This window comes from Chiloscyllium plagiosum, chromosome 5, assembly GCF_004010195.1.
Source record: "Chiloscyllium plagiosum isolate BGI_BamShark_2017 chromosome 5, ASM401019v2, whole genome shotgun sequence".
Classification (NCBI taxonomy): Eukaryota; Metazoa; Chordata; class Chondrichthyes; order Orectolobiformes; family Hemiscylliidae; genus Chiloscyllium; species Chiloscyllium plagiosum.
Window position 1 is genome coordinate 99,441,057 of NC_057714.1, and position 14,105 is coordinate 99,455,161.

Genomic DNA, 14,105 nt, shown 5'->3' on the forward strand with positions numbered 1-14,105 from the left:
GGAGAATAGCAAATGTTGCTCCCTTGTTTAAGAAGGGGAATAGAGACAACCCTGGCAATTATTGACGAGTAAGCCTTACTTTGGACGTGGGTAAAGTGTTGGAAAAGGTGAGAAGAGAAAGGACTCATAATTATCTAGAGAAGAATAAGTTGATCATGGATGGTCAATACGGTTTTGTAAAGGGTAGGTTGTTCCTCACAAACCTTATTGAGTTCTTTGAGAAGGTGACCAAACAGGTGGATGAAGGTAAAGCAGTTGATGAGGTGTATATAGATTTCAGTAAAGTGTTTGATAAGGTTCTCCACGGTAGGCTATTGCACGAAATACGGAGGCATGGGATTGAGGGCAATTTAGCAATTTGTATCAGAAATTGACTAGCTGAAAGAAGACAGCGGGTGGTGGTTGATGGGAAATGTTCATCCTGGAGTTCAGTTACTCGTGGTGCACTGCAAGGATCTGTTTTGGTTCCACTGCTGTTTTTCATTTTTATAAACAACCTGGATGAAGGCGTAGAAGAATGCGTTAGTAAATTTGCAGACGACACTAAGGTCGTTACAGTTGTGGATAGTGCCAAAGGATGGTTGTAGGTTACAGAGGGACATAGATAAGCTGCAGAGTTGGGCTGAGGGGTGGAAAATGGAGCTTAATGCAGTAAAAGTGTAAGGTGATTCACTTTGGAAGGAGTAACAGGAATGCAGAGTAGTGGGCGAATGGTAAAATTCTTGGTATGTAGATGAGCAGAGAGATCTCAGTGTCCTAGAATTCCTACAGTGTGGAAACAGGCCCTTCGGCCCAACAAATCCACACTGACCCTCCGAAGATTAACCCACCCAGAGCCATTCTCCTACTCTATTTCTATACAACTGCCTCTGACTAATACACCTCATCTACAAATCGATGAACACTATGGGCACTTTAGCTTGGCCAATTCACTTGACCTGCACATCTTTGAACTATGAGAGGAAACCAGAACAACCAGAGAAAACCCACGAAGAAATGGGGAGAATACGCAAACGCCACACAGACTTGGCTCCCTGGCGCTGTGAAGGAGAAGTGCTAACCACTGAGCAACCGTGCTGCCCCATGTTAGGTGGCTAGCCAACTCTCCATTCACTACTTAAGTTCACGGATGAAGAAGAGTTACTTCAGTTTGACTCCATGTACATAGATCCCTTAAAGTTGCCACCCAGGTTGATAGGGCTGTTAAGAAAGCATATAGTGCATTGGCTTTTATTAGTAGAGGGATCGAGTTTTGGAACCATGAGGTCATGCTGCAGCTGTACAAAACTCTGATGTGGCCACACTTAAGAGTATTATGTGCAGTTCTGGTCACCGCATTATAGGAAGGATGTGGAAACTTTGGAAACGGTTCACGGGAGATTTACTAGGATGTTGCCCTAATATGGAGGGAAGGTCTTATGAGGAAAGGCTGAGGGATTTGAGGCTGTTTTCATTGGAGAGAAGGAGGTTGAAAGGTGACTTAATTGAGACATATAAAATAATCAGAGGGTTAAATCGTGTGGACAAAAATGAGAGCCTTTTTCCGAGGATGGTGATGGCTAGCACGAGGGACATAGCTTTATATTGAGGAGTGAAAGATGTAGGACAGATATTGAGAGCAATGTTTGACCCCAAACCTCAGGAAGGATGTATTGGCCCATGAGAATGACCCCAGGAATGAAAGGCTTAAGATACGAGGAACATTTGAGGACTTTGGGATGAGATGGAGTTTAGAAGGATGACGGAGGATCTAATTGAAACATACAGAATATTGAATGGCCTGGACAAAGTGGGCGTTGGGAAGACAGTTCCACTTGCAGGAGAATGGAGGACCTGAAGGCACAGCCTTAGAGTAAAGGGAAGATCCTTTAGAACGGAGATAAGGAGAAACTTGTTTGGCCAGAGAATTAAGAATCTGTGGAATTCATTGCCACAGAAGGCTGTGGATGCTAGGTCATTGAGCATATTTAAAACATACATAAATAAGTTCTTGATTGCCAAGGGGATCAAAGGTTACAGCGAGAAAGTGGGAAAATGGGTTTGAAAAACCTATTGGCCATAATTGAATGGTGGAGCAGACTCAATGGGATGAATGGCCTAATTTCTGCTCCCATGTCTTAGGGTCTTATGGGTTGCTTGAGTCCCTCACAAATGTTGACAATAAACAATAGTATTCTTCAAAACTACTTTCATGTTTTGTGTAAACTTTATTTTTTAAACAAAATATTGTGAATTTATATTTAATTTTGATGACTGAAGAACAATTCTAGATCCATAGTCTCTGCCTAAATGATGCAGATTGTAAGAATAAGTCTGTTTGAATTGAGTCACGGTGTGGGTTTGAAATATAATTTACTACTCAATTTCCTCTCATGTACAGAACATTTTTTTTTAGTTGGGAGTGTTTTTCTGCACTCACTGCATCTATCTCCATGTGTTGGCACTAGTGATAACATGAGAAATGTACTACAGCAAATGTCACAGGGCAACTGCAATGAAAAATTAAGAAACCAAACGCAGTAGGGAAATCAAAAATGAGGCTCATGGAGCACCATGTACTATTCTCCTGCAGTGAGCTTTCAGATGGAATCCTGGTGTCGGCATGAAAATATCTATGAATAAACCATACCTGTGTGAAATTTTCTCCCAAGTAGTAGGATCTTCTGAAAAGTATTTTAAACTCTGAAAATTCTTTCAGTATCTCCCAGTTTGTTCAAAATGGTTCCACCTGGATTGCTCGCCACGGGAACTAAAACATTTGTATAACCTTGTTGCTGACATTCACAGCTACAATGGAACTGCTGTGCTGGCTGGATATTAGATCTATATGACGATCTACTAGCTATCACAGGATTTGTCTTGAGATATCAAGTTTAAGAAATTATTTATACCAATAATCTGTCTAAGTTTTTCTTAATTTCTGTAATGTATGTATTCAAATATATATTAAAAACAACTGAGCCCCTATTTAGCCCCTGAATTTAGCTTCCAGGATAAATACATTGTAAAAATCTTACATTTTGCATTTTTGTAGTGAGTTACAATATGAGGATTTTTATCAGCTTAACAAGCCAATAACTATATGTGCAATTTAGAAAATTAAAACTTAAAATAAAGTTGAGAAAATACTTTACCTCTATATTTCAATATTCTGCCTTTACTATTAAAAAAAACTCTGCAGATGCGAGTTAGAAATACACAATTTACCTGACTGGTACGTGGACTTGGTCAACTCCAAACGGTGAATATCATGAGTTATATAACAGGCAGCTGAATTCTATACTCAGTAATCAAATCACATGTATAGGACTACATGTGAATAATAAAAACAAGCGTTATTACCTATCATTAATATTGTACTTTCTATCACTGGTGTTGCAATCTATTATTAATAGCTATTTTACTGGTTATGTGGATTCTTAAAGTTTTGAAATCATATTAATAATGTTAATTTCCTGATAACCTACAACAGAGAAAAGAATACTCAAACCCAGTCTGGTATATTCAATGAGCTACAAAATATATTGTATTTGCATGTCTATATATATGAAGGAGAAACAACATATAAATCAGGGGACTTTGTAAATACTTTATATGTCTGATGTACTCTAATGAATATATAATGACATTTTATAAATAACTTTTACAAAAAAGCTGACTGTAGAAAAAAATAGGACATTTACAAACTCATTATCATGGGCAAGTTGATGAACTCGCAGAGTTCTTTTCAGAGTCTGTACACAATTCTATGCAGTTTTCTGCAGAATATAGTGCAATGTTTCCAATTCATTTAGATGAGGCTCTGACCATTGCTTCATTAGATACTGAATCTCAATTCCTCCAGACTGCTTTGCCAACATGAGGCCTGAAGATGCACTTGGCTTCTCTGGATCACCAAGAATAGCTATAGCTGTTATTCTATGAAGTGGGGAGAGGGTGACAAATAGAACAATATTTAGTGAACAAGCCTTATATTTAACTAAAAGGGCACAAACATATCAAACATTTCAGAACACAGACAATAAACTATTGAATATTATGGGTAGCCCATGCATTTTCATTTATGTAATGAGTACAAGTAAGAAAATCTCGGTGTAAGACCATAAGACCATAAGACATAGGAGTGGAAGTAAGGCCATTCGGCCCATCAAGTCCACTCCGCCATTCAATCATGGCTGATGCGCATTTCAGCTCCACTTACCAGCGTTCTCCCCGTAGCCCTTAATTCCTCGAGACAACAAGAATCTATCAATCTCAGCCTTGAAGACATTTAGTGTCCCGGCTTCCACTGCACTCCGTGGCAATGAATTCCACAGGCCCACCACACTCTGGCTGAAGAAATGTCTCCGCATTTCTGTTCTGAAATGACCCCCTCTAATTCTAAGGCTGTGTCCACGGGTCCTAGTCTCCTCGTTTAACTGAAACAATTTCCTAGCATCCACCTTTTCCAAGCCATGTATTATTTTGTACATCTCTATTAAGTCTCCCCTTAATCTTCTAAACTCCAACGAATACAATCCCACTATCCTCAGCCGTTCCTCATATGTTAGACCTACCATTCCAGGGATCATCCGTATGATAGGTAAATCCCAGAACTTCTTTTAAATTACATTCTCAAGTTAGCTCAGCTTTTTAAACAATAGGTGTGAAGTCTGTCTATGTCCCAACAGGTGCTATCACCTGATGAAGGAGCGTCGCTCCGAAAGCTAGTGTGCTTCAAATTAAACCTGTTTGGCTATAACCTGATGTTGTGTGATTTTTAACTTTGTACACCCCAGTCCAACACCGGCATCTCCAAATCATGTGTCCCAATAGGGATTGTTTGAGGTAGTTTATTGCCACCACAATCTTTGTTTGTCTTTGTTTTGTCTTGGGCCTATCTAGTGATTAGAGGTAGATGATGCACCACAGCAGAGTATCTCCAGAAGAGACACTGTTCTTAGATAAAAGTGAAGTTTGTTACTTTTGTCAATGACTGACTGTCTGTGATCTAATGATGATCAGTGAAAGATTCATGTTTGGGCTCATGTGGTGTGCTCCTCATTCTTGCTCTCAATATTTGCTTCTTCTTGCAAGTTTTGCTGAGTTTGGCTGCTGATCTGATTTTGGAGATGACAGGAATGTCTCCAGACTGGACAATCCCACCTAAATGCTGATTTCACAATGACTTATAAGATCTTGAATCTCTTTTGAAATCTCCAGCCACCCTGACTGAGTCCTAACTGTATGTCTGGCAATGTCTGTGTCCCTGGAGTATCCTTTCAAATACATTTTTCTGAAGGGAGGCTGAAATAACCAATCCTTTGTTCTAAACTAGCAAATCCTCTTGAAATGTTGTTGGTTTTAGAAGTGTGTATTCTCAGCCAACTCACTGGACTCTGTCCATCCTTCAGCACAATACTGGCAAATGGTAAATGCTAGCATAGTCTTGGTCACTCTTTCTCTTTGTCATAATAAGGTTGAGGCTCTTTTGGCTAGCTCACCACTGTTTCTTCTTAGCCTTTTAAAACAGGGGGACGCAATAGCCTAGTGGTATTATTGCCAGTCTAGTAATCCAGAAACTCAGGTAATGTTTTGGGCACTGGAATCAAATCATGCCATGGCAGATGGTGAAATTTGAACTCAGTAAAAAAATCTGGAATTAAGAATCTACTGATGGTCATGAAACTATCACAGATTGTTGGAAAACCCTATCTGACTCACTAATGCCCGACCCACAGCAATATGGTTATCTGTCTTACCCTCTAAAATAGCCAAGCTAGCAATTCAGTTGTATCAATCGTGACAATGTCTCAAAGAAGTGAAACCAGACAGATCACCTGGCATCGACATAGGCACCAGAAAAGACAACAACAGAAATATCCCTGTCGATCCTGCACAGTCCTCCTCACTAACGTCTGAGGGCTAGTGCCAAAATTGGGAGAACTTTCTCACAGACTAGTCAAGCAACAACCAGACATAGTCATACTCATGGAATCATACCTTACAGATAATGTCCCAGACACCACCATCACCATCCCTGGATACGTCCTGTCCCATCAACAAGACAGACCCAGCAGAGGTGGCGGCACAGTGGCATAAAGTTGGGAGGGAGTTGCCCTGGGAATCCTCAACATTGACTGCGGATGCCATAAAATCTCGTGGCTTCAGGTTAAACATGGACAAGGAAATCTCCTGCTGACCACTACATTCTGTCCTCCCTTGACTGATGATTTGGTATTCCTCCTTGTTGAACAACATGTGGAGGAAGCATTGAGAGTGGCAAGGCATAAAATATACTCTGGGTGGGGGATTTCTATGTCCATCACCAAGAGTGGCTCAGCAGCAGTACTACTGATCGAGCTGGTCGGGTCATAAAGGACATTGCTGCAGGACTGGGTCTGCAGCAAATGGTGAGGGAACCAACATGAGGGAAAAGCATCCTTACTGATCTGCCAGCTGTGGTTGCATCTGTCCATGACAGTATCGGTAAGAGCAGCCACCGCATAGTCCTTGTGGAGACGAAGTCCTACCTTCACATTGAGAATAACACCCATGTTGTTGTGTGGCACTATCACCGTGCTAAATAGGACAGACTTCGAACTGATCTAGCATCTCAAGACTGGCCATCCTGAGGTACTGTGGGCCATGAACGGCAGCAGAATTATACTCCAGCACAATCTCTAACCTCATGGCACAGCATGTCGCCCACTCAACTATTACCATCAAGCGAGGGGATCATCCCTGGTTCAACGGAAAGTGCAGGAGGGCATGCCAAAGGCAACACTGACCATACCTGAAAATGAGGTTTCAACCTGGTGAAGTTACAATAGAACAACTTGCATGCAAAACAGCAGACGGAGTAAGTGACAGGCTGAGCTAAGCAATCCCATAACCAATGGAGTAGGTATAAGCTCTGCAGTTCTGCACATCTAGTAGTGAATGGTGGTGGACAACTATACAACTCGCTGGAGGAGGAAGCTCAATTTCTACTTAAATAAATTCTGAAGTGTTATCAATTGTAGCCCTGGTCTACATTATTTTCTGGCTGTTTCACTGTACCTTTCAGTTTGCATCATTCAGTGCAATGTCGATGGCATTGATGTTTATTATGTGAGATGAGAACTACCTCTTACTTCCTTGCTTTTCTTTTCTAATCTTTGTGCCATTTTTCAATGAAGTTATTTCTTCCTTCCTTCGGGACCTCTAACTTTACCTCGTGTAGTCTTCAGTTGCTTCTGACAGAGTCTCCTTCACTAAGACATCTATATTTGCTAAGCATGGCTGGCATTTCTCTCTTTTTCTAACTCACACTCCTGCCACAGCACTTCATTCCAGCTTCAGAATGATGTTTTGCTTTTCAGAGCCTTTTCCTCATCCGTACAGGGAGCAAGAATCTCATATCTGTTGGACAAGGTCAAGGGCTGAGGTTCCTCCACTCCTGAACTCCGGTTCCCCCTACCTGCCTCACTTACAGTCACATTCTGATGTCCCTGATCACTAGCTGAATGTGAATTACTTAATCTCCCAGGTGTGACTGCCTCCTGAAACAAAGCATCCAGGTAACTCTCCCCCTCCCGGATGTGCCGCAGTGTTTGAAGCTCAGATTCCAGATCATCAACTCTGATCCGGAGTTCTTCCAGCAACCAACACTTGCTGCAGATGTGGTCACTGCCGTTCACAATGGGATCAGCCAGCTCCCACATCATACAGCAACAACACATCACCTGCCCAGATTCAGAAATATAAAACAAAATTATTAACTTTTTATAAAATGTCAATTTGCCACTAGAGTAAAATTTAACTACTGAAATAGAGACTTTTATATATTGCAGGAAAAGCTCCATCATTAGAAAATCCAATCATATGGGTATTAGCGTATCAGAGACTTTAACAAAGCTGTACATACAAACAAAGGTACCATTACATGCATACTCAGAAACATAAATATGTAATTGCTGTAACATTTGCTGAAAAACATTATGAGCAGAACTAACACAAGAGAAATTTGAAAAATCTAACTAAAATGTATAAAAGACATGGATTTACAGAAGAAAAGCACAATTTTTGCAAATAGGCAAAAGCACAGCAGGGAAAATTCTATGCAAATAATTCCACTGCAAGGCAATGAGGAGATATACGCACACAGTTAGATTTCCAATTATAGTACACTTAACAATGGACATGGTCAGTCACTTTCAGTAATCAATAAAACAAGCATAATATATTTGAAACAGGAAGCATATTTGGGACCTACACAGTTTGCTGGATAATTATACAGAATGTATAAAGCAGAAAGAGGACCAAATGGTCAACATTTAGGTCCACGCCCCTTCCAACCCACCCTCCACCTTTCGCACCTTCCCTTGCTGATGCAGGTGGTGTAAAATTTGTGCCCACACTTCCCCTAAAGAATCCTTCCACATCCAGCAGATATTTTCCTGCATATTCAAACACCTCATTTACTGGATCTGTTGCTCACGATGTGGTCTCCTCTGCATCGGTGAGACAGGATGCCAACTCGCAGAATGTTTCAGGGAACATCTCTGGGACACATGCACCTAACAAACCCACCGCCCTGTGGCCAACCATTTCAATTTCCCACTCCCACTCCACCCAGGGTATGCAGGTCCCGGGCCTCCTCCACTGTCAAATCCTAACCTGGAGGAAGAACGCCTCATCTTCCGCCTTGGGACCCTCTAACCACACGACATTAATGTCGATTTTACCAGTTTTCTTATCTCCCCTCCTTCCCACCTCATCCCCGACCCAACCATCCAACTCAGCGTCGCTCTCTTGAACTGTTCTACCTGACCATCTTCCTTCCCACCTATCTGCTCCGACCTATCACCATCACCCTCCACCTATCTATTGCCTTCCCAGCTACCTTACCCTCAGCCCCACCACTCCTCCTATTTATCTTTCACCCCCTTCCCCCATGCCCACATTCCTGATTTAGGACTTAAGCCAAAAACGTCGATCCTCCTGCTCCTCGGATGCTGCCTGATCTGCAGTGCTTTTCCAGTACCACACTTTTCAACTTTATCAGCATAGCCCTCTATTAGATTGGAAATAGGAGCAAGGGTAGGTTAGTCAGCCCTTTGAGCCAGCTCTGTCATTCAATATGATTGTGACTGACCAGCTAACCCAGTCCCCTATTTCTATTTTCTCCTCATACCCTTGGATCCCTTTTGCCCTAACAATTATATCCAACTCCTTCTTGAACAACATTCAATGTTCTGTCCTCAACTGCTTTATTCAACCACTGACTGGATGAAATCTCACAATCTCATTCTTAAATGGCCTACCCATTGTCCTGAGATTGTGACCCTGGTTGTGGACTCCCTGGTCATTGAGAATATCCTTTCCATGTGTACCCTGTTTAGTCTTATTAGAATTTTACAGGTTTGTATGAGATCTCCCCACATTCTTCTGAACTCCACTGATTATAGTCCCAAACAATTCAGTTTCTGTTCATAAGTCAGTGTTGTCATAGAACCAGTTTTATTCCTTTCCCTTCAATGTTTCAAAACTAGTTTCCCCAACTACTCCTTGTTACAGCATGATCCACATCTTAACCATTATTTGGTAAAAGAGACCTCCTAAAATCTCTTTGAATTTATTGATCATTTTATAGCCCTTAGTTTTGGTATCCCACAAAATGAAACCTCTCTACCCTAATATCACTACCACAGAGGGAAGATGTTAGCTTGTTCCGCCGTTTCTGATGAGCTTATCATTGGATTGAATTTTAGAGAGGAGACCATAAACGGATAGGGATGTCAAATGCGGGTAGCCGACTGAGCTATTAAAGACACAATAAGGGACGCCACATCCCAGGAAGCATCTGGGAACACAGTAGCTGCTTGGAGGCAGATGATGATGGTGATGGTGGTGGGTGAGTTGGAAGAAGGATACAATGGTCCAGGTAGACTGGAAGCCCTCCCTGGCTGTGCTGTGAAGAGGCTCACATCATACAGCCAACCCCAAAACAAAGGGGTGGCACTGCTGCCTCACAGCGCTAGGGACCCAGATTAGATTCTAGCCTCGGGCAACTATCTGTGTGGAGTTTGCACATTCTCACTGTGTCTGCATGGGTTTCCTCCGGGTGCTCCAGTTTCCTCCCAAAGATGGAGGAAAAAGTGAGGTCTGCAGATGCTGGAGATCAAAGTTGAAACTTTATTGCTGGAACAGCACAGCAGGTCAGGCAGCATCCAGGGAACAGGAGATTCGACGTTTCGGGCACAGGCCCTTCTTCAGGAATGTGCAGGTCAGGTGAATTGGCTATGCTAAATTGCCCATAGTATTAGGTGTATTAGTCAGAGGGAAATGGGTCTGGGTGAGTTACTCTTTGGAGGGTTGGTATGGACTTGTTGGGCCAAAGGGTCTGTTTCCACACTTAGGAATCTAATCTAATCTAAAATGATGGTCTGACTGCTGAAGACAGTCTAACTATAAAATTAAAAAAGTTGGAGATGTCCTCTGTCTTACAAACCTGAAAAGGCATCCTTCTGCTTCTTCCAAGACATCTATTAGTTTTCCTGCTTTGTGTCTAGCCACAGTCCTTACTTGGGCAGTTCGCCTGCTCTCTAACAATTAGTTGACCAAGTTGTGGAAAATCACAGTCGGTTGACTGTTTCCTAAGTAGTGCAGGCTCCTGGACCTTATTTCAAGCTGACGGTGGGGTCATGAATCCCACAGAAAAAATTCTCCCCCTCATCTATGTGATCTTTCAGAACAAACTGAAACACTGAGTTCTAGATATTAACCCTACTCCAAGCCCTCATCTTCACAGACAGGAGTCAGTTGATAGTGCGGGTTCAAGAGTGACATATACAAAACATAGCAGGAACTTTGAACCACCACTTCAATTCTGTTTAAAAAATAAGCTATCCAACATTTTCTATCTTCTTAATAAACAACACTGTGAATAGCATGACATAACTTTGAAGTACAGTTACCAGAAATGGAGCTATAGCTTCTGTATTAATTAAATCACTGTTCTTACTTATCAGACTGAAGGCTCTCCTCTGCAACAGGTTTGGAAACATTTTGCAGTAAGTCCCATACGTAAATACGAGATGACGCGTCAAGAACGAAAAACATGCTAGGTCGAGTTAATGCCCATAATACAGCCTGGATTGATCTACCCCGAGTGCTTTCATTCCACTGAATAACAGGGAGCTCGGTTGTCACTGAGTGTAGTCTAATTGTTCCATCTGAGCACCCAACCTGCAAGGCAACATCACAAACAGTATTTTCAACCATTCTGACTTTTAAACAATATCTTTGACCTTTGTAATAAGGTCACATACCAACAGTTATATTATTATTGATCTCAGATATCCTTGTGTTGAAAGAATGACTGACCCATTATCCAGGCCCTCTAGTTTTCTTATATGAATCCACAATACGTTATGATATAAAGTTACTTTAATTCTTCAAGAGTTCTCTACTTGTACAGTCTCTTCAATTGCAGAAGCAGTGTTCTGAATATATTATACCTAATGAATTAAACAGAACTACCTTTGTTATGTATTTAAAATGCCAGGTAGGTTGTAATATTAAATAACAAATCATAAAAATGTAATTATGAAAAGGATCACATTTATCTTCAATGCCTATTAAATCTGTATTTGACATTGCAATAGGAGTCCATCAATGTTATTGCTTGCTAAAGTTAGTAAAAGCATAATTTCAAATGGGGAGGATCTGTGTTAAGATTTCTGTTCAGTCCATGTCACAGTGCCCGTCCAGGCTGAGGTCATGAATAGGAACAACCTTACTTATTTCTAACAAATGAACATAAAGCAGCAATGAGAAGTGTGCTGCCTTCTTGACAACAACCCAAGGAGGCTGAAGCCAACTGAGACTGGTGCCTTACAACAAGCTGTGTTATAACTAGAACTAGTCACAATTCCTACTCACCAGCACCTTCCCCATTAATGCTACCAAATACTGAAGCTTAGCAAAACCAGGATTAGAATCTATGGTTACACACCCAATGTTAAAAGGTTAGTAATACTTTGTGTGTCAAGTTCATGTATAAAGATGTGTGCCAATGACCTGAATGGGATAACACACCCTAAAAATGATAATACTCCAGAACAGGGAGAAAAAAAACCAATCATCCTTCGTTCCTCAGAAATGAGAATAATGAGCATTTGAGTAAATCAAATCCATACTGCTAAGATACTTACCAGGAACAGTGTTTTGCCAAAATGACAGAAATCAATACATGTGACTTGAACTGGTCTGGAACCGTTTATTTGAAATCTGTACAGCTTTGGCGCTGCATGCAAGCCATGACGTGTACCATGACTCACAAGACCCTATTAAGGGAATAGAAATAATTATACCAAATATGTTATTATTAATACTGATCTCAAAGCATGATTTTCTTTTCCATTTCATTTCCATAGAATGTCAGTTTCTATTTAGTACAGTATCAAACAAGTTTAAGAAAATCTCCAGCTCACAGCTAAAGATATGAGAACCAGTAGAATCAGCTGAGTTCGAGTGAATCAAATTTAAGGGAAATGGACAAAAATGAACAGAATAAAAGAATCAAACAAAAATCAGATTGATTAGAGCAGAATCTCTTCATAGGGGATCTTCTAGTGCTATGGCTATGGCTTGTCAATTAAATAATAAAATGTAAAGCAAAACACTAAACAATATAGCCTGGTTAACACTAACAAAACATAATAAATTGATTTTTTTTTCCTTTCATATTTGATGCTTTGTTCTGTTCTAACTTATTTTCATTGTCAATATATTGGACCTTAGTAAGTAAAATAGTTGAGTCCAGAGGGTGAATTAAAACAGACACTGTGGAAAATAGGCAGATTAGACAAAACAAAAGCAAAATAAGGATGCTGGAAATCTGAAATAAACACAGAGAATGCTGGCAAACCCAGCATGTCTGGCAGTACTTGTGGAGAGAGAAAAACAGAGTAACCATTTTGAGGTATGTGACCTTTGATTAGAACAGGAAAAAGTTATAAATATAATACATTTTAAGGTTGAGATGAGGAGCATTTCCTTTATCATAGAAGGAACTTTCTTCTTCAAAAGATGGTGGAAGCAGAATCTTTAAATACTTTTAAAGTAGAGATGGATAGATTCTTCATAAGCAAATGGGTGAAAGATTATTGGGGATCAGTGGGAACGTGCAGTCATCAGAAAGAAGAAGCAGGCTTCAGGGACTGAGTGGACTGCTGTTGCTCCTAATTGGTGTGTTCATACATAGGTTTTGAGCAGACTGGGTCAGAGTGTGGGGCAAAAGAACATGGACAAAAGGAAAATATGTAATAAAGTGGAATACAGGATGGACTGAATAGACAATAGACAATAGATGCAGGAGTAGGCCATTCTGCCCTTCAAGCCAGCACCACCATTCATTATGATCATGGCTGATCATCCTCAATCAGTATCCTGTTCCTGCCTTCTCTCCATAATCCTTGATTCCACTATCCTTGAGCACTCTATCCAACTCTTTCTCAAATGAATCCAGAGACTGGGCCTCCACAGCCTTCTGGGGCAGAGTATTCCACACACCCACCACTCTCTGGGTGAAGACGTTTCTCTCATCTCTGTCCTAAATGGCCTACCCCTTATTTTTAAGCTGTGTCCTCTGCTTCAGGACTCACCCATCAGCAGAAACATATTTCCTGCCTCCAGAGGTGTCCAATCCTTTAATAATCTTATACATCTCAATCAGATCCCCTCTCAGTCTTCTAAACTCAAGGGTATACAAGCCAGTTGCTCCAATCTTTCAACATAAGATAGTCTCGCCATTCTAGGAATTGACCTCATGAACCTTCGCTACACTCCCTCAATAACCAGAATGTCGTTCTTCAAATTTGGAGACCAGAACTGCACACAATATTCCAGGTGCGGTCTCACCAGGGCCCTGTACAGCTGCAGAAGAACCTCTTTGCTCCCATACTCAATCCCTCGTTATGAAGGTCAGCATGCTATTAATCTTCTTCACTACCTGCGATACCTGCATACTTGCCTTCATTTACTGGTGTACAAGAATACCCAGATCTCTTTGTACTGCCCCTTTACCTAACTTGACTCCATTTAGGTAGTAATCTGCCTTCCTGTTCTTGCCACCAAAG

At 41.0% G+C, this 14,105-nt stretch overlaps 1 protein-coding gene across 6 annotated transcripts in view; it reads right to left on the reverse strand.

Annotated features, from left to right (window-relative positions):
- Positions 1–2,080: 2,080 nt before the first annotated feature.
- dync2i1 (dynein 2 intermediate chain 1) overlaps positions 2,081–14,105 on the reverse strand; it is a 103,938-nt gene continuing 91,913 nt past the window's right edge. For 2 of the 6 annotated variants that reach the window (XM_043690684.1, XM_043690685.1), the window contains exons 23-25: positions 12,180–12,311; positions 10,988–11,211; positions 2,100–3,918 (exon numbers count right to left, since the gene is read on the reverse strand). In XM_043690684.1, the coding sequence (XP_043546619.1) occupies positions 3,747–3,918; positions 10,988–11,211; positions 12,180–12,311 (528 nt within the window). In that variant the 3' untranslated portion in view covers positions 2,100–3,746. Of the gene's footprint in view, positions 3,919–10,987; positions 11,212–12,179; positions 12,312–14,105 lie in introns of all 6 variants that reach the window. The other 4 variants (XM_043690688.1, XM_043690687.1, XM_043690683.1 and 1 more) reach the window with 4 other exon arrangements.